We start from the raw sequence: 20,157 nt of genomic DNA on the forward strand, positions 1-20,157 counted from the left end.
CCATGTTTATGTTTTATAGTCTTATTTTTCCTTCTTAAATTATGATACACAACTTTGCACAAATCTAAAGAATATAGAATATTTATGTTCCACACAAACACATATAACTTAGAAGTACATAATGTAAAAATCTGGCAAAGAAAAAACCTTGAGATAACCTAAAACATAGCATCTCACTGACCATAGGAAATCTATGGGCCATATTAATTGTGGAAAAATCTTCCTTTTTGCTTTGGCTCTGGAAGGCCCTTCAGTGAGTGAGTCTAAGAATCTCTTCAAATCAACATTCCTCTTTCTCTATGGCAATCCAAATCTCTGCCTCAGGAACAAAGTGAGGTCTCATTATGCAAGCAAAAAGCACAAAAATGGCATAAACACAGAGATATCTACATTTTTTTGAAAGTGGAAAAGTAAATTCTCTTTGCAGTCAATTGGTCCCTTAACAATTTGCAAATCATAGTCATGTAATAGACCAGGTAAGGTTAAACCAGGGTTTATCAAATAGAAATGGTGAAAAGACTGGCTTTTGCAGAGACAGAAATCCCCAAACGCCTTGGCTGCCTTCCTCAGAACTGATAGTACCATTTAGAACCCATTCATATGAAAATGCTTTTGATATTACAAAACTAAGGAGTAACAGGGAAAAGTGATTTCCCCTTTAAATTCAATCAGAGATGTCAAAAGACTGGGAGTCCCTATAGTCCAGAGTACTGAAATATCCTTGAATCTCTGCTTTAGGCTTAAAAAGGACTGTGGAGCGAATGTAACACACATCACCAGAGCAACAAGGTATTTTGCAACAAGGGTCGTGGATTTAAGAAAAAAAGTCGAAGTAAACTGAATGCCACAGAAGCAAACATTACTGGAAGCGTGTGAGTCCAGTATACGATTAGCAACAGCTTTATTCTTTGCACTAGAAACGGTGACTGGAAGGAAAGCAGCGATTTACAGAGAACATGGAAGCATGAGACGGATGGAGAAGACAACATACGCTACACCCTTATTTGTCAAATGAGAATCTCATTCTGTCTTTTTGGCATTTGGAAAGCTTACACATACAGATATAAAAGGGAAACACGTTGCCCAAAGACAGGAGATGATCTTCGAGTTGATCTGATTTCACAGCTCATCATCAGTGGTCCCTGCATCTCAGGGGTAATTCTAGCCCCACTTTAGGGGCAAAGCACAGCAATGACACCTAAGGAAGAAAGAACCTACTGAGGACAGGTGGCCAGGGTGCCTGGCGCAAGGCGGGGTGTTCTGACCCTACCCTGTAGGAACTGCTGAGCCCTCTGACAGGCGAGCCGCAGGATCTCCTAGACATCACTGGGCTACGCGGAGGCTTACCCAAGACAAATATCTCGCTTTTTAAGTCAGCCTGGAAAAGCCATAAGAAGTTAGTTAGTTCTTGTTTTCATTCTATGGCCTTCAGGAGGAGCTTTCCTGTTTTGTTTTTTCATGCACACGCAGCATGCCAAACTCTTGAATAGTAGCAGAGCGGGGAGGGTTTACCAGTTAGCCTGCAGACAGCTCTTTTGGCTGCTCGCGGTTTTCACGCCACAGGCAGCAAGTGCTGCTTTCAGACGGAACTCAACAGGCAGAGCAGAGAGAGACTTACGGAGAGAAGTTGCATCAAGAAGATGTTTGAGTGCAATGTCGATGGCTAAGAACACATACAAGAACTTGTGTGTCTTTAATAGAATGTTTAACAATGGCGTTCAAGACAGCCTCAGATCTGACCTCTTTTCTTTGTGCTTATTTGAATAGATGCAAGGTAAGATAGAAATTTCTCTCAATACCCATCGAGTTTCATAAAAAGTCTCAATCATTGGTCAGGGGCACAGTTACTAAAAAACACATAAGGAGAAACCATGGCTTTTCTGGAAAAAAAATGGTAAAATATCATTAAAATACTCTTAAAATAGTTAGGAATATTGTCTTAACTCCACCTTGTGACTATTTTGGCCTACTTTCAAAATAAGATTTTTAATTTGACAGTGAATCAACTAAGCTTTCTTGTGTGAGGATGCTTTATTTTCTTTCCACAGGAGTGGACAAGATCTACTACTTGTCCAAGGTGCTAGACAAGTATTTGATTTGCTTATGGGAACTTCAGCAGGACTTTTTTAAAAAAGCGTGTGGTTTTCTTAACTCTTATTGAGGAACGTCTTTATAATAATTAGTAATGATTGACCTCAAATCTGCAGTCTTTAGGTATGAAATACATTAAGTATTTTTCTTAAAAGGTATGGCAGAGAATGCTTGATGTTCTCCAGTATCTGTTCTCTTCTTTGTCCGTCCTCTGTAGTAGAATCCTGATAGGCACATGGACGTTCTGAATAAAGGCTATTTCTCAACCTTCCTTGTATCGAGATGTGCTCATGTGATAAGTTCTGACAGATGGGATATATGCAGTAGGAAGGGACTGCTGGAGCTGGTGCAGCCACTTTGGACCATGCAGTGGAACTTCTCGTTGAGGCAGATGATGTGCTAAAATAAAATGGAATCTCCTGGGTTTCCGGATGACTGTGGAGCCACATACCAGCCCTAGATGCCCTACATTTATGCATAAGAGAAATATACTCGTACGTTGTTTAAGCTGTAATTATTTTGAGTTTTCTGTCGTGGTAGCTGCCCCAGTCTCGACTAGTACAAGGGTTCTATGAATATCAAGGTTCATGGAGAAAAAACATTTAGCTGTTGGAATGATGTGGATAAACAGCTGGAAAGATCATTTGGACATATAAGGAAGAATCAGTGCTTGATTCCATGTTGGAAACTGTGCTCAAGGGGATTACTTTTGATGGGATGGGTTTAGAGAGAGGAGACTTCCTTAGGGGCCCACAATAACTGAGTTTCTTGGAAGAAACCCAAAGAAGAATCTTTCTATCTCTCCATAAAGAGCTTACACTGCAATTTGAGTCCACATGCCATAAATCTCTTAGCTGGAAGGGGAAGTTCAGCTTATAGAAGAATAGAGAATTATGATAATTTTTAGTATGAAAAACCATTATTTTAAAAAAAAGATGCTCAAAAGACTAGAGAAAATATCGGATTCTGACTTATATATCCTTCATAATTTATATGTACATTTCAGTTCTGTCATCCATAAAGTGTTGGCGAATTTTACTTTTAGGAAAAATTTTGGATTGTATGTGAAAGATTTACGTTGTCCCAGAAAATACTTTAAAAGAATAAAATTGCATTAAATTAGCATGCGTTAAGCAAAACAATGGTTGATGCAGTTGATAAAAGTATTGTAACGATCTCATGCATACTATACCATACCTACTAAAACATTATTAAAATTTGATTTTGTCTTTGCTTTTAGTGCAGGGTTACTTTGTAATGAGCATAACTCGTAATAATCTTGAAATGGAAGAAATAGGCAGCCTTCTTAGAGGACTCAAGCCTGCACAGTTTATCAGTGTCAGATGTGGGGTTAAGCTATAATAATGGCCTAAACTTTGCTGCTGATTCAATTTGCATCTATATTTATAAGCACAGATAACTTCAACTTATATTCTTCCTATGAATAGAAAAATAGATTTATAAGGTTTTCAAAAAGCTCAGTGGGGTATTTAAAATGCTCATTTGCTCTCGAGTAAGATAAAATAGAGAAAAAACTCTTCATTTTTCTGGAGTTAGTTATTTGATGTAGTTATGAAAGTATTCTTTGAAAACATTGTTATTGTGAATACCTCCATTCTCTCATACCATTCTGCAAACAACTGAAACCTAATGTGTATATGAGATTGAGCTTGGTTCTTGCAGGAGAATAAACCTGTGTAAATCCTGGTTTCGTCCTTGATCTCTCCTCAATGGAGAGATCTTCATCGCTCTAAATTAGAGAAGTTCATGAGGCACCTGGGTGGCTCAGTTGTTTAAGCGCCCGCCTTCAGCTCAGGTCATGATCTCAGGGTCCTGGGATCGAGCCCCGCATCGGGCTCCTTGCTCCGTGGAGAGCCTGCTTCTCCCTCTCCCGCTCCCCCTGCTTGTGTTCCCTCTCTCGCTGTGTCTCTCTCTGTCAAATAAATAAATAAAATCTTAAAAAATAAATTAGAGAAGTCCGATTCTCAAGTTATTTTGCCATGTGTTGACTAAGCTTAAGTGCTAAAGAACAAGGAAGGGAAAGAAAAGGAATAAATACTTTGGCCTTAAAAAGAAAACCACAGAAAGAGTGGGGGAAAGGCAAATGCTTAGTCTTAGATATTATCCAAAGTGTTATTATTATTATTTTAAAAATTTCCTAATTATTTCGTGACAGCCAAAATGAAACCTTGAAGATCAAAGAGCATCTAGTCTTTACAGTATTCCGTTTTTAAAAAAAATTCCTCTCGTAGGTAAAATGAATTCACGTTACTGGACTATTTGGGTAGATGGAGTCAGTGATGGGAGTTTGCAATACTGTGCAGATGACATTTCTTGGGAGTTGGGGGTTAGTACTTCTTAGCACAGAAACTGGATTCTACCAAAACCTTTGTGTTTTCACTTAACTGCAGAGGCTCCCATTTCAAGTTCCAAAGACTGAATGTGAGGATGGGTTATTATTTGAAGTCTATCACCTTTTGTCTAAAGGAAGAGATTTCAGGATCATTCTGATTGCAGAAGCAGAACTTTGCTCTGATGGATTCATTTCATGCCGTAGTTGTCATTAAATCCCTTTCCAGAGCCAGCCATTAATTTCTTTGGAAGTCTTTTTACGTGGTATCCTTACGGAGAATTAAAAACCAGCAGGGCTGCCAGCCTGCAAGACTTCAGAGTTGGGTGCTTTGTGAACTGTTAACAGAAGAAAGCATCATTCCCGCAATTCTCATTAATTTACTTCAGTTTTGTGGAAGAAGGAGGCTCAAGACAGTGCCAAAGATCATCCTGCCCTTAGGCTCTGCTGACCCCGCTGATGAGCAGGACGCATGGGAGGCAATGAGCCCACCGAGGATGACAGGCACAAAGTTGATGTCTTTGAATGGGATGGTTCTCCAAAAAAAAAATACATTTTAGTTTGCTTTACTCCTCAATCTGGGTATAGCTGCTGTGTTAAGTGTATCTTATAAAGGTTTGGACAGAGGCCATGCCAATGATGTTAAAAGTTAGCAACCAATATTTCCATGGCTTTTTAGAACTTGTAAGATGGCACAAATCTAAATACATCTAATTAACAAAATTCATTTAAAGACATGCAATAAACCACACTCAAGATGCAGTTACCTTTAATTTTGGTGAATTTATCTCCTGTTGGTAAGGGTATTTAGGGAGGAGGGGAGGTGAGTAGGGCTGGGGATTCTGAGAAAATGTTGAGGCCAGGTCAGAGACAGAGGCCAAGGGAGAATGAAAAGGGAGGGAGGGAAGGAGACAGCTGGGAAAAGGTGTAGACGTTCGATCTCCCGGAGAAAGTGAAGGCGGCTTAAAGATTGAGGAAAGACAAGATGTGGTTATGACTTGTGTCCAGAACGAGGTTACCTGGTCTTCAGAGAATATCCCCCAACCTCGAAAAATGTTAACGTTACCAAGTGCCCTGGCAAGTGACATTTGACAAATTCTTGCTTGAAAAGCATTAATTTTTCTTTTGAATTTGACTCAGAATTCCCAGTGGGTGGGATCATTTTTCTGAGGTGGGTGGCTGGAGACAGGAGCTCCCAGATTCTACAACTTTGTATTTACAGGATGGCTCCTTCTAAACATGAGGGAAAAACAATGAAAAGCGATGACTCTGTAACCTCCTGGTAAAGTAGATCATGATCTCTAGAGAGTTTGTTGCAAAGCTAGGGGAGTGGGGGAGCAATGACGTGGGCCTGTGGGTGGGGTGTGCCTGTGGATACGTGGTGGGAACCGCTGTGAAACCCCCCCACAGCACCTGGCCCAGGAGCTGCTTGCAGGAGGCTCCTGGGAACCAAGCCACATATCTAATCGACTCTTACAACTGACTGGAGGGAAAATGAATTATTTAAAACGGAGCGGGGGAAATCGGAGGGGGAGACGAACCATGAGAGACTATGGACTCTGAGAAACAAACTGAAGATTCTAGAGGGGAGGGGGGTGGGGGATGGGTTAGCCCGGTGATGGGTATTAAAGAGGGCATGTTCTGCATGGAACACTGGGTGTTATACGCAAACAATGAATCATGAATCACACTACATCAAAAACTAATGATGTAATGTATGGTGATTAACATAACATAATAAAATTAAATTAAATTAAAAAAATAACTGACTTAGAAACATGTTTGACTTTCTGTAATGAATGATCTCTTGTATTCAGTAGTGTGTTTATTTTACGCAAGTACAGGTGTGGCTGGGTTCTTTGTTCAGGTGATCTTTTCTTTCCTGGTTGAGGAACTGAGCCAAGCCTCAGGGTTTTGTGGGTGTCCAGGGGCCTCGTGGGCACTGATCATTATTTAAGCCCAAGAACACCCCGTAGTTTGTCCACGTGCCTCTGTATGTGTTACTGGTAAGGTCATCATAGAAAACTAGGGGATTTTGAAATTAAGATGTTTAAATAGAGGATCCATGGGGGGCAGTGACTTGCATAGTAACATGATATAAAACATTCTTTTTGTTTCATGATTTCAGTATTTGTCAGTAATCACATTTTCTTTTTAGTTTACAGGTGGCATATTTGAGAGATCAAGTTTTGTTTTTGTTTTAAGAAAAAAATTTACAGGCTAAAGATTTAGGGTATTTTCCCTCTTTACTAATTAAAATCATTGCCCAAGATTCTTTGTTTGTAAGATGAAAATGCATTAGTAGTCTTAAGTAGCCACCACCTAGAAGAAATCTCTCTCTTCAGAGAGTTAAAAGGGCATGGAGTACTTTTTTGTTTTCCCGTTCTCTCTCTCTCTCTCTCTCTCTCCTTTTTTTGCAAACTGCCTTTGGAATTGGACCATCTCTGTGTATCAGATTTCCTCATCTCTAAAGTGGGGCTAATAATATAACCCATCTCACTGGGTTATGAAAAGTAAAGATGAAGGGCTCTTCGAATAGTGTTTGATACTCAGTAAGAGCTCAACTATGTAGCTATCATTAATAACAAAAAATCGAGAAGATTATACACTATAGACTATTCTAATATGAATTTATAGTCATAAATAAATAGTGGAATTATATCCTATATTTACATCGTCTCACTGAAATTTGGTGTGTGTATATCCATTCCTCCACCCCCAACTTATGTAGTGCTTATGTCGCTTAAGAGGAAGCCTTCTCGGGCAATGCTCAAACTGATGTTTGTTAATGTGATTCCCTGTACTCTCTAAATAGAGTAAGACTGGTTAGTTCTTCAGTAATTAGGCAAGATTAAAATACCTCATTACTGGCCTTCGCTGCATTGCTGTCTTCCTTAGGGGTCCTAGGGCCTGCGGGGGCGGCTATGGGATACTCTAAGCGCACAGGGTCCCTCTCCTCCTCCTCCTCTTCGAGGTGCAGGCTTGCTGTCGCCTCCGGGCCGTCACAGGCACACCACAGAGCCCCTGGTTCTTGCGATTCTGGCCCTCCTCGGAGGCCTGACGTAAACCCCTCACTCATATTCTCATCTTCCTCTCCAATGACAGGGAGACTTTTGGGCAAGGGACCCATATTAGTGTGTGCAGAGGCCACGAACTGATCACCTAGGACTTCGGGTACTTCCTTGGGGCCTCCAAAGCCCTTTGCCATTTTTGTCAACTCTGCAGACTTGTTCTGAGTTGTGTTTCTGGGATCCTGCAGTGGTGTTGCCTCAGAAGGCTGGACTGCCGCTGAGGTCACCCCTGAGCGGGGGGCAGGTAGCAGAGAGGAAGCGGACTGGGCAGGTACAGAAGCTGGAGGCAATGAGAGTGGTACTGAGGGCTCCTCCTTAATTTCAAGGATGATTTCCTCTAGGATATTTGGTTTGGCTGGGTCAGCTGATAAGGTTAAAGCACCGAGCTTCTCTAATTCATCCAAGAAGTTGTCCAGAAAAGGAGGTGGCATTGGGGTCGAAGGATTTGCCGGTGGACACGTGGCTGTCAGGGACAGCCACCCCTGGGCTGTTTTATCTGAGCCAGGTGAAGCTTTGTGCATGGGAGGAGGGGCTGGTTCACTGGAAGCCAACTTAGAAATGAGCAGGGATTATGGAGTTAAAAAAATAAACCAAGAAAATAATAATAATACATCAAAACACAGAGACAGAGAAATGCAGGAAAGGTGTGGTCATACATATAAAAATATTTTATGCTATGGTCTCGACTTGAAGATATTTTGCTGACTTTAAATAAAATCATTAGCATGTTAACTAGAAGGTTATCTGAACACTGAAACTCTCCTAGTATTTGGAAGGGGTCTTAGATGTCAGGATAAGATAAAGCTATTGGAGAGATTACAAGGTCACACAGTGAAACCTTAAGTGATTTTATTAATAGATTAGCTCTTTTAAACTAGCCCTCAGATATTGACTTAGGATGCAGGCCTCTGAAATAATGTTACTGTAAAATGAAAGATTTCAATAATGAAACCTTTCTTATTCCTTGAATTTGTTTAGTGTTCTTTCTTCCTGTAATGTTTGCAAATCTTTTGAACTTCCATAATTTTCTTGCTTATGTTGTTTCTCACTACGTTTGAACTTCCATAATTTTCTCACTCACATCTATTTTGCAATGTATAATGATGTAAAAATATTATATAGCATAAAATATTTTTACATCATTCTACATTAACACATTCCCAAATGAATAAATTCTGAAAAATATTTTTCAAGAACAGACACTCAGGATCAGAACACAACTTAACTTACGTTCACTTCTACTTCAAAGTTTAAAAAGTCCAGAGTAAATGTTTACATAGAAAGGGAACATATGATTTTAATGGGAGTAAACTTCTGCTAGGACTCCCATTCCTTTATGTAAACCTGTGGAGTATAATTTATGAAACTTAATCTTCTGAAGCAAAAATACTGTGTATCTTAATATTATCACTATATTTTGGATATATTGAACAAAACAGAATTTTAGTGGAAATTCCTTAAAAGTAGTTCTAGAAGTGCTGCCTAGGAATATTCTAAGATATTTATCTGTTGTTGCTGAACTAGAAAGAATGCTACATGTTAGACATATGAAGCCCTTGAGAGTCTGGTGGATGGCATTTAATTTCATTCTCTCCTGGTAGATGGTTTGGGTTTGGAAAGAAAAAAGTCTTCAAGGAAGATTTCGGAGATGCGTTTTCTAGTTGGTTGTTTAGGATGAGACTTCACTCATGCACTCAGCACTCTTGGTCCTAGGGCCACTTAACTTTTGACTTCTGTGTCCTATAATAGGAATGGGGCATTAATAGAATTTATTTAGCTATTCTTTTTAAAAAAGGAAATATGATGTCCCGTCATCATGGGATGGATAAATGAGGCAAAGTGTCACAAAGCTCATGGGAGCATTCTAGTGGCAGATTTAGGACTAAAAGCTGCCGAGCACCTGATATAGAGCAATACTGTACATGGGGTCTGTTACTAGACAGATAGCCCCTCCCAGCAGGCCTGTCTATGTTCAATCTTTAATAAGACAGAAATTACCTAAGTCTCCTTTGATAGGCTAGAGAAAACTCTCTTATTGGCCAGGTGTTCTATTTTATGCTCTTTGTTATATAACACCCTAAGAGACTTTTCACTTTCAATTTCTCTCATGGTCAGGAATATTATGTGGATGAGGAAGAAAGATCTTTAAGTCCTACTATTGTCACGATTACCACTATCTACTCTCATGGTTACTACCGGCTCCTGTTATCACCGCGGTCCACAATATGCATGTTAACAGGTTCAAAGTGCTTAGTTTTACAATGGACTTGCTTCAGCTAACGGTGATATTAGGTATCTGAGTTACTTATACAACAGAAATATACCTATAATACAAAAATCATATAATTACCTTTTCTCCCTAAAGCATTAGAGTTGGACTCGACTACACTGAAAGCAGAAATAATATCAACTGACATTTGAATCTCCCTTAAAATACAGTATATTGTGACTTGAGTGTGCCAAGGAGTGATTCATGAGTCAATGAGTTCCTTCCTCTCTTTGCAAATATCAGTTAGAAACTAGGATGTATAACACTATAGTTCTTTTTTCAGAAAATGATTCAGTTCAATACTACTGAGAAGTTCCCTTCATTAAGCCAGTGATATCATAGAATAGATTACCAGATAGCATGAAACCATTAAGTATTTTTTTTTCAAATTATAGACATGAGCTTTTCAACATATTTTCTTCCCAGCAGTGAGACTAAAACACTAATTAGTTATTAGTGAAATTTCTCTATTTATAAAATGTAAAATCTGGTGTTCTAAGAAAAAACTTAGGAAACCGAAAATACATTTAAATCATATTCACAATCAAGATTAAAATGCTGTGATCTATAATATTACATTGCCAGAATTAATTAGGATATTATGGAAGAATTTCTTACATGTTAAATAAGGCTTTATAGATACATGCTTATTCTTTCTTATAAAATTTTATTTGAAGGTACGGTCGTTTTGAAATTTAGCTGGTCGTTCTTTTGAGATGACTGAATGCTAATTAAGACAAATATATGGATGGAGAATTCTGATCTTTTCTTTTTATCAGTAGGAACTACTGAAGGAAGGATGTTGATCTCTAAAACTAAGCTCTGGTAGTGAAACAGACATACTAAAGAAACTTCTGGAAAACTCTATAATCAATCAGACAAAATCAGATAATACCAAACTGTTCTATTATCAAATGATAAAGGATTGAGAGCAATTACCCTGCAAATGAAACCCAGTCTTCAAAGAGAAGTAAAATAAATAAAATGCCCCTTTAAAAAAAAAATGCTTCTCTTGAGAGAGTAGACTCTTTGATCATTTACCTATGTAAACTCCTTCTAGGCTCACTTTCAAGGAGTAGTTTGGGTCACCGGGGATGCCTTCTTACGTTGGGACATGAAATGACTTCACACTTTGATAACATCTGATAATGATGTCATTCTGCCAACTCTAAATGGTTTATTTTTTTATGTCCCAGCCTTGATCTCAATCAAAATGTTTAATGAATTATGCAAAGCAAAATGTTTAAAATGTTGGGAAGTAGAGTAATTCCTTGGTAATTTAAAGTTTTACACTTGAAAGTTAATGAGAAGGAGAAAGAAATCCCTAAATACCATCCATGAAAAGAACACAACATATTATAATCCAATAGAAAATTAAGGAAAACTTCACACTGTGAGTAAAGAAAGTAGGAGAATAGCCTTTTCTAATTAACCAGTTCAGGAAGCAAAGTCCCTTTTAGACTACATGTTGAGAAAGATAACGACCTTTAGCTAACAGCTCAAGTGAGACAGTAGATCTGGCACAAAATCATCCTAAACCTAATAAAATAAACTTGAGGACTCCTCATAACCAATGACATTTTCATTCAAACTAGTAAACCAACTGACTTACGGACCTTAATTAAAATTTTTTAATCTCTCTCTTTCTATATTAAAAAACCCCAAGACTTTTATAGAATTTCGTCAACTTAATTACCATGCACTGATGAAATAGACCATTTTGGGATCTATCTATCCACATATACTTATATATACTACTTATACTTATATATAATCCATGTAAAAGATGCATCTATAAAAATAAAATCAAGCTTTAGAAAAAAATCAAGCTTCAGAAAAATTTTCAAAAAGCAGATAAATGTGTATAAATACAGGTATATATCATATGGGATTTCATGATACTAATGTTTTCACCTTCAGTATTTTAATTTGAGAATAAAATTATCAAAATCAAGCATTAAACCTTTGTCTTCGCACCCCTCAGGAAAAGAAATTATATTGACTTGACATGGCACGCACACTTAGAAACATAACATATACATTTATGCTTTGCAGTAGATATGATGTTCTAGTCTAATGCCTAACGTCACATATTGATGATCTTACTTCAGGCTCCCAAATATTACACCAATGTGCTAGGATGTCTTCTTACCTTATTGGAACTTAAGCTGTGGATTCTATCACTAGAATAGCTGTGGAGGATTGGAGGGTCAGGGTAATCCTCAGCACCTTTGGTTGTATTCTTCTTGACAACTTCCACATAGGAAACAGGGAAGATGCCTTGTCTGCTGGTTCCTGGAATTTTACCCTCATACCAGTTTTGATCAACTCTTTTAAGAAGAGTAACTCTATCTCCCTGTGAGGAATATCAGGAAAATGCGTTATAAATGGAGACGTAATAACAACAACAAAAAAAGAAGTGTAACTGTCAATGTTGTCTAATAAACGATAGTTTTCCATTTGGGAAAAGTTTGATACTTCCGGTTGTGGTTGTTGTTGTTTGTTTTTGCCAGGAAAATACAAAGAAAGTCTCTGAGCTCACACTCCAATTACAGATTATCCACATATATGCAATTTCATCATTCAATCATGACATTAGAATCTCCCCTAGGGATGCCTGGCTAATGGGAACGGGCTTTCACATGTTCGCACTGGTACCGTGTGAAATGACTTGCATCAGTTACTTTAAAAAGGAGAATAGTTTAACAGGGAAAAGCTCACTGACAGTAGCGTTATCCTAGCACTGACGGATTCAAGGGAATGACCTTCTGCAGGAAGAGCTTCAGAAAAGGGCAACTCGGCGAGCTAGTGTGTCTGAAACGGGTTGCCGAAATCAGCCTCCAGAAGGGATGAAGTTGAACAGCACACTGCGTTTCTTCCTCCATCTACATGTGGCAAGTAGCAGCAAAGAGTAAGGCTAGCAGGACGGGGCAGAGACAGTCCCCTCCATAATCCCTAGCTCTGGCCAGGGCTCACCTCCACCTGCTCCGCTTCAAGATGCTGTAGCAACACTGTCCATTCTAACTGGTTGGCAGCCACACCACAGTGGTCATTAAATATTTTTACAGAACCCCTGGCTTTAGCAATAATAGAACTTTCTACGGTCACCATTCCTGCCACCAGCAGCAATCGGGCCAATGCCACAAAACCCAGCTTAAATTTCAACTCGAAACCACATGTGGCCCTGAAATAAATAGGGCAAAACGTGGTTTAAATGGCAGCATCCGCATCCAGCAGGTGGTATGGAAGCCTGGGCTGCTGATGGGGCCCCAGAGGGGGACAGAGTCAAAGCTTCCGTGCAGGAGGGAGGCCTCCTTCGGGGGCACTCAAAGTGCAAGTCTTCCTAGAGCCTGTCCCACACCGCCACTGTGCAGAACATACTGAAGAAAAGGAAATCTCCCTACTCTTAAAATCTGTACTGATTTTCTCAGTAACATGCCCCTGTTGCTAGGCTGTTGCTGGAGCTATAAATCGCATCGGCAGAAGCTTCTCTTTTACTAGGAAACAGTAGCCGGTTTGGTTCATGGAAAGCTGTGTTGCAGCTTGGAGGGTGAACAAGAATCGGTTGATGATGCAGAATCAGGGCAAAGAAGGGAGAACGAGATGAGGTTCTGCCAGGATATGAACAGTGGGACTTCCCTTCCTTGCTCCCGGCTGAGGACTTGCGCCATGGGCAAAGAGGTTCGAGAACCACCCAGCGTGTGACTTTCTAGCCCATGCTCTGTGCAGACCTGTGGTTGCCTCAAACAAATGAACATGATGGCTTAGCACAGAATGACAATTGTTCATTTGCTCTTTCTTCACTGTGTAAATTTGCAAGTCAAAAGGAGCTCTTTCTGATATACTGGAATTGGATAGGTTGCTAGTGAAATTTGGGTCAGTCAAGAGGCCCAGAGGGGGCTGATCAAGGGAACGGCACTGCTCAAAGGACTCCTCAAAAAGGCTCTGGACCGAGAAGTATCTGCATTACGTGAGGACTATTCCTTGATTCCGAGCTAAAATTAAATGTTGGAACATTATTCTTTTTTTTAAATTTGAATAATAAGGCAGGAGGACAACAAAATTTTGAGGTGCATGAAAGTGCTTTTCCTTTTGATGTTTCCATATGTAGAGCTGCAGGAGATTCAGCTCGAGGCGCCCCTAGGAGAGGATCTGGAGCCTGTCATGCTAAGCCTGGGAGGGAATGTCTCTCAGAAGCTTTGTGTCCCTTAGGGGACCTCATCTGGAAGGACACGGGAGCGGTGGGTAACAGCGCCTCAGGGCAGCCCTTATAAGAGTCCTTTGTAGCACGTGGGGGAAACACAAAAATTGTCTAAGAAAAAGGTAACCTATTTTAGTTTTGAAAATATATAGCCTTTCAAAATGCACTGTTGAAGAAAACAGCCAGGGTACCTTTCTCAGCGATAGCTCCACATTTGTGTCGGCATTGAAATTATATTTGGCCATAGCTTCTCCGATTTCTCCAGGCTGGGCTGGGGGGGGTGGTCTTGCGGGCTGTGCTTTTTCAGGAGGTATGAGTTTCTACGAAGGAAAAGAGTTATTTATTCTTGATCTGTGGTGACTTGGGAAGCAACGACCACGGAAGAGGGAAAGGAAAGGACTTACCTCGACGTATGAGATTGGAAAAATGCCCACTCTCCCGTGGTGCTCTCCCTCATACCAATTTTGATCTATTTTCCTGAGGATGTAGACAGTATCTCCTTTCTTAAATGACAGCTCCCTGGAAGAGACATGTTTCGGTGGGTCTTTCCCTGACGTAGAGCAATTACTCTTAAGATCAACACTCTCACTTGATCTGCATTTGGCTGAGAAATATACTGTCCATATTAAATAATCTTTCTGGAGCCCAGTTACATAAGGATTTTCCTTGCAAACTCTTAGAATTCACTGATCACCTTATAACATCAGAAGTGATTTCAAAAAAGACCAAGTATAAACATCACATTTGATATAAATCACGGGCAGATGCATATGAAATTTAAAGGCAGGGGCATGCAATTGCTGTGTAATCATGAGTTTATAGTGGAGGAGTCGTGAAGCTTGGCATAATGGCAGATGAGTTCTGCACTGATTTTGTTTGTCCTGAAGCTGGTTAGCTAGTTGGCCAGATACTTGACTTCTCTTTCTGTCTCCTTTTGATGTGCTAAAGCTTACAATAAGGAAAATAAATATTTAGCTTTAGCACAGAGGAGCTATCACCAGAAAAATTGTTATTTATGGGTCCTTGAAGCTGGTTGTCAGGAATTTAAGTGGAATGTCTTGATAAGGAATGTATTTTGTATAAAGAAAAAGATCCTTTATTCTTCAGTGAAGCACAAAGATAAACATGTTTTAGGTGTAAAGACATGCACAAATTGTTGCCTTCTTTACACCTTTTAAAAAAAGATTTATTTATTTATTTGAGAGTGAGCAAGAGAGAGAGAGAGGGAGAGAGCGTGCACATGAGTAGGGGGAGAGGGGAGGAGAGGCAGACTCCCCACTGAGCACAGAGCCTGGATGTGGGGCTCAATCCCAGGGCCCTGAGATTATCAACTGACTGAGCCACCCAGGCACCTCTAGATCTTTTTCTTTTTTAAAAAATTTTATTTATTTGGGAGAGAGAGAGAGCACAAGCAGGGGGGAGAGGCAGTGGGAGAGGGAGAAGCAGGTTCTCCGCTGAGCAGGGAGCCTGACTCAGGACTCGATCCCAGGACCCTGGGACCATGACCTGAGCCGAAGGCAGACGCTTAACGGACTAAGCCACCCAGGCACCCTTTGTTTTTAAAAAATAAAAATATTTTTCTTTTTTTTATTTTTTATTGTTATGTTAATCACCATACATTACATCATTAGTTCTTAAAAATATTTTTGAGACACTAACTATGCTTTTCCATCTGGGCTATTTAAAAGAAGAAGCTTATTTACCTGCTTCTCTCCTAAGCAGGTAAATGTGGGTATGTAATTTCAAGTTCTAAAGACATTCCTTATTTTGGATAATTCACACCTACCTGTTCATCCTCACTGCAACTGTTTTTCATGGCTTCGTTATCCAGGGAAATGTCTCTGTTTGTTGTTTGCCTCCCTAATTATGTTTTGTTGGAGGACACTCATTTCCTATCTTTTCCCAAGAGCCCCACTTTCCTAGACATCTGCCTTCCCACTCTTGAATCTTCTGCATCGTTTCATTCAGAATCTGGATTTGGGTCGTTTATTTGTGCGGAACAGATATTGAAGAGACAGGTGGATATCAGATGTAGAATAGTTCTCATTGATTAAAAGAATTAATTGGAAGAAAAGCTGTTGCATATTAAAATGATCGAGCAATTAGAAGTGCTAAAATAGTCACATTGAAAGTGCATTAAATTGCCGGTAACCCAAGAGACAAAGGAGACTCACAGAGCCTTACATTCAAATACAGTACACTTCCCTCTTTTATTCAAGTGCCTGATGTAGAAAACAAAAAGCAAAATATTTAATGTTTATAGTCCAACAGCTTTATTAGCACCAGGTGTGTTTTGTTTCTGGAAAGGAGACTAGGAAGCTTAGCTTTTTGTTTTTAAATGTCAGAGAAAACTTTTTCTTTTCAATATGAAAAGAAATCTTTTCTATTTTTAAAGGCTTGTATTTAAAATTTTGAAGGCTTCTAGATAAAGGACAGAAATCTCACTTATCAGTTTTCAAAATTGTGTCCCTCTCATCTCAGACCTAGATTTTTTGAGCCCCATAATGTTAAAGCTTGCTTCCACCCTCCCCTAAACCTTTTGAATAGTGGCCATTGATAACCTTTGGAAATGACAGTGTATCTCTTTTTCCTTTTTAACAATTGAGACATCACATTGGGTGAGTTACTGAGCTGTATTTTTGTAAATTAAACTTTTTGCAGTAGGTAAAGAAAAATAGCTTTTAAAAGAGAATGACTACATCAAAAACCAATGATGTAATGTATGGTGATTAACATAACATAATAAAATTAAATTAAAAAAACATTTATTTAAAACAGATACATCTATCTGTCTCTTAATAAGATGTTAGGCATGAAAAGCACTCACATCTAGCTATTAATTAAGAGCACTTCTGGGACATTCAGTGCTTCTGGGTGTGTGAGCCTTTTAAAGCTGTGTGAGTCATCCATAACCTCGACTTTTGTGTCAAATAGGGTAACTACACCGGGGCTGCTCTTTACATTTTCTGAGAATGGAACGAGAGGAATATGATTAAGCTGCAATCAGACCAGTTTACTTATGGTATGTGGGAAACATTTTTTCTTTCTTTTACAAAAAATATGGGATAGCTTCCACGGGTGATTATTGGATCGACTTCTCTGAAGGCTTACGCAATTAGATTTTGTGGGTCTAGGAAGATTTTCGTGAAAGGTGGGGGTGGTGCTGACAACCGTTCAAAAAGGCTTTGCCATTTACAAGCCTTGAACCTTTGCTAACTCAGAGCTTTTGCAATGGAGACATTGCCTTGGAGGATGGCATAAGGCTCGGCACTTGGAGCAAACAAAACTCAGCAACAGAATTAACACCCCAAACACTTTCCTCAGCACTGCACATCATCTTTCTCCCAAAGCTTGATTTTTATTAAGCTTTCTTAAAAAGCTGTGGGCCCTGGGTTATATACCGTGTGTTATATGCCCTGTCATTCCTCAGGGTTTCATACACTTAAAAAAAGCTTTTGATTGCTTGTCACAAGGAAGAAATGACATTTACATGTTCTATATCATTATTTTGTAAAATCGGCATGCATCATACAAATCGTCACACCATATCCAAAGAGCAGTAATAGGGACTAGAGTATAGTAGAAACAAAGCAGATGTTATTTATCTCATCCAAAAAAAAAAAAAAAAAAAAGGTGGGTAAGCTTTTCTTCAGGATTTTTTTAAACACTAGATTTAAGCCATCTTAATTTCTAAGAAGCATTTTCCTATTTAGTTCATTCACCATCTCAGCAGCATTACCAAATTCTGAGTGATTTTATTTTTGTATGTCTTATGGCAGAGACAGTTTCTAGAACTATTAATTGATTAATATAATATTAGCTAATATACATTTTTATGAACAAAATATTTTGTTATTATATATGTTCAGTCTAAACAACACGGGATAATTTAATGCCAATATACAATGATTTCAATATCTTGAATTCTAATGGAGATCAAAGTTTCTTAAATCAGGTCTATACCCATGGGCCAAACAGATCTGGAAGACTCCCTCCTATTTAAGCCTCCTTATGTGCTTAGTACTAGCCTTTCTTAACCACATGCCTACCTGATGAACAAGTTCTTAAAGTACAAAAGGTAAAAAAAAAAAAAATACTGCAACATAGGAATATGAAAACACCAACGTCAAAAGACCATAGGAGAGAATTTTGCTCAGAATCTCAAAGTTGAAGTGTTAAGACATGGAGATTTGACTATGGGAATCTTTGTACACAGTTCTACTCTTCTACCCCACAAACTACCCTGGATTTAGTTGGATAGATAAATGTTATCAAATTCTCTCAGTTAGTGTTAATTACACCCCAGCACTTTACTTTTATTTCATTCTTGACATGAAAATTCTAGAAACAAAGATTCTTTTTTTTTTTTTGGCATTCAGCATTTATTCAGTACATTGAGAAACAGTTTTCAAAGGATAAACAGCAAAGCCTAGCCCTCTAGAGCGGTGACCCATCCTGGAAGCCTCAGGCCCCACGGACACTTGCAGTTAGTGATAGAATAGAAGTCCGTGAACTATTCATGAAATTTCAAGTCCTAATGGTAACTGTACATTACTATTATTTTTTAAAAAATAACACAGGACAACTAGAGCAACAAACTTATTTGTCTTGAATTAGATTAAGTGAAAAAACCATTTGCATTCTCATGCTAACTGAAGGCTTTGACAATATTTTTTAAACAAATTTTAGTTAACTATTTTTATATTTTACAAAAATATTTATTGTTTTAGTAACAATAAGGGAACAATTACTCTTTACTTAATTAGCTATTACTTGTTGAAATAATTTGAAAAGCCGTATGACCTTGGACAAGCTGGTTAACTTTTTTTTTCTTTAAATTTTTTATTGTTATGTTAATCACCATACATTACATCATTAGTTTTTGATGTAGTGTTCCATGATTCACTGTTTGTGTATAAGACCCAGTGCTCCATGCAGAACGTGCCCTCTTTAATACCCATCACCAGGCTAACCCATTCCCCCCACCCCCCTCCCTCTAAAACCCTCAGTTTGTTTCTCAGAGTCCACAGTCTCTCATGGTTAGTCTCCCCCTCCGATTTCCCCCCTTCATTCTTCCCCTCCTGCTATCTTCTTCTTTTTTTTTTTTTTTAGAAACAAAGATTCTTAATACCACTTTGTTTTCCCATCCTTTTGAACTCATGGTGCTCTAACATGTTTAAAGTCATTTAAAACTCAATGTTTCTCAACTAAACTTCAAATGAAAATAAAATTAACCCTATCACAGTTAATTGTGAAGGAAACACTAATTACAGCCGATTACTGAATTGGGACTTAGACCTTATTTATAATACACCTCATTGCAATATTTACCTCTTAAATATTACTGAAGTATTTAAAGCCACCCTAAGATGTATAATGAACACTTATATTACTTACTTAGATGTCTGAGCTTTAAAATCATAAACAGCTTTTGCAGGCAATTTCTGAAAGGGAAGGTAAACAATTAGCACTAACTTACAATTTGGATTTTTTTTTTCAAGAAAGCAATTTCATGTGAATTAAAGGGAAATGAAAGCACAAAGAATGATGAAACATATAACGTAAATCCTCTGTGCAATTTATAAATCAACCAGTTAGCCCTTCATTTGGGTATTTAAGCGATAACAGGATGTAGTAGATGACTTTTTCATCATAACCACTGGATATCATATTTCGTCTTAGAAACTAAGGCAGATGAATGTTGGACTAGGGTTCTGCCGAGGGTTCTGTCCCAGGTATAAATCTGACTTCTCCTGGGATAACTGCAGAAGGTTAGTTGCTCTAGGTTCTATGTATTGACATAACCCCTATGGAATCATAATAAAAAGACTGGGAAAAGTCATGAAGGAAACCATCACCCTTTTTACTAAACAATTATCAACATAGTAGCAAAGAAATATTAGCCCAGTTATCACTGGGAGGCTAGTTAGTGGCCCAAAGCATAGGTTTGGTCATCTTGCATTCCCTGGAGGGCTCGGGAACTCTTAAGCACATAGTAAACCAGCCTTTTGGTCATGATAAGATGTGACACACACTGTCCTTCCATCACCCGCACCCCACAGCTAGCCACCCCAGCTCTTCCTTCTCCACTTCACGGTAATCCCCTCACCCCACTCTCTTTCCTCGTGATTCTGTGAACTGTAGGCAACCTGGGACATTCCTGACTTCTTTGCGG

General features: G+C 38.8%; 1 protein-coding gene across 16 annotated transcripts in view; it reads right to left on the reverse strand.

Moving 5' to 3' along the window:
• Positions 1–20,157, reverse strand: part of SORBS2 (sorbin and SH3 domain containing 2) — a 91,067-nt gene that overhangs the window by 11,591 nt on the left and 59,319 nt on the right. For 15 of the 16 annotated variants that reach the window (XM_025886213.2, XM_073902322.1, XM_025886210.2 and 12 more), the window contains 4 exons: positions 19,380–19,426; positions 14,387–14,501; positions 14,174–14,302; positions 11,934–12,137 (listed from right to left, as the gene is read on the reverse strand). In XM_025886213.2, coding sequence (XP_025741998.2) covers positions 11,934–12,137; positions 14,174–14,302; positions 14,387–14,501; positions 19,380–19,426 — 495 coding nt within the window. Of the gene's footprint in view, positions 1–1,270; positions 1,379–5,208; positions 5,404–7,301; positions 8,064–11,933; positions 12,138–14,173; positions 14,303–14,386; positions 14,502–19,379; positions 19,427–20,157 lie in introns of all 16 variants that reach the window. The other variant, XM_073902319.1, reaches the window with a different exon arrangement.

Source organism: Callorhinus ursinus, unplaced genomic scaffold, assembly GCF_003265705.2.
Source record: "Callorhinus ursinus isolate GAN/ISIS: 27379988/994484 unplaced genomic scaffold, GSC_fseal_2.0 scaffold17, whole genome shotgun sequence".
NCBI lineage: Eukaryota > Metazoa > Chordata > Mammalia > Carnivora > Otariidae > Callorhinus > Callorhinus ursinus.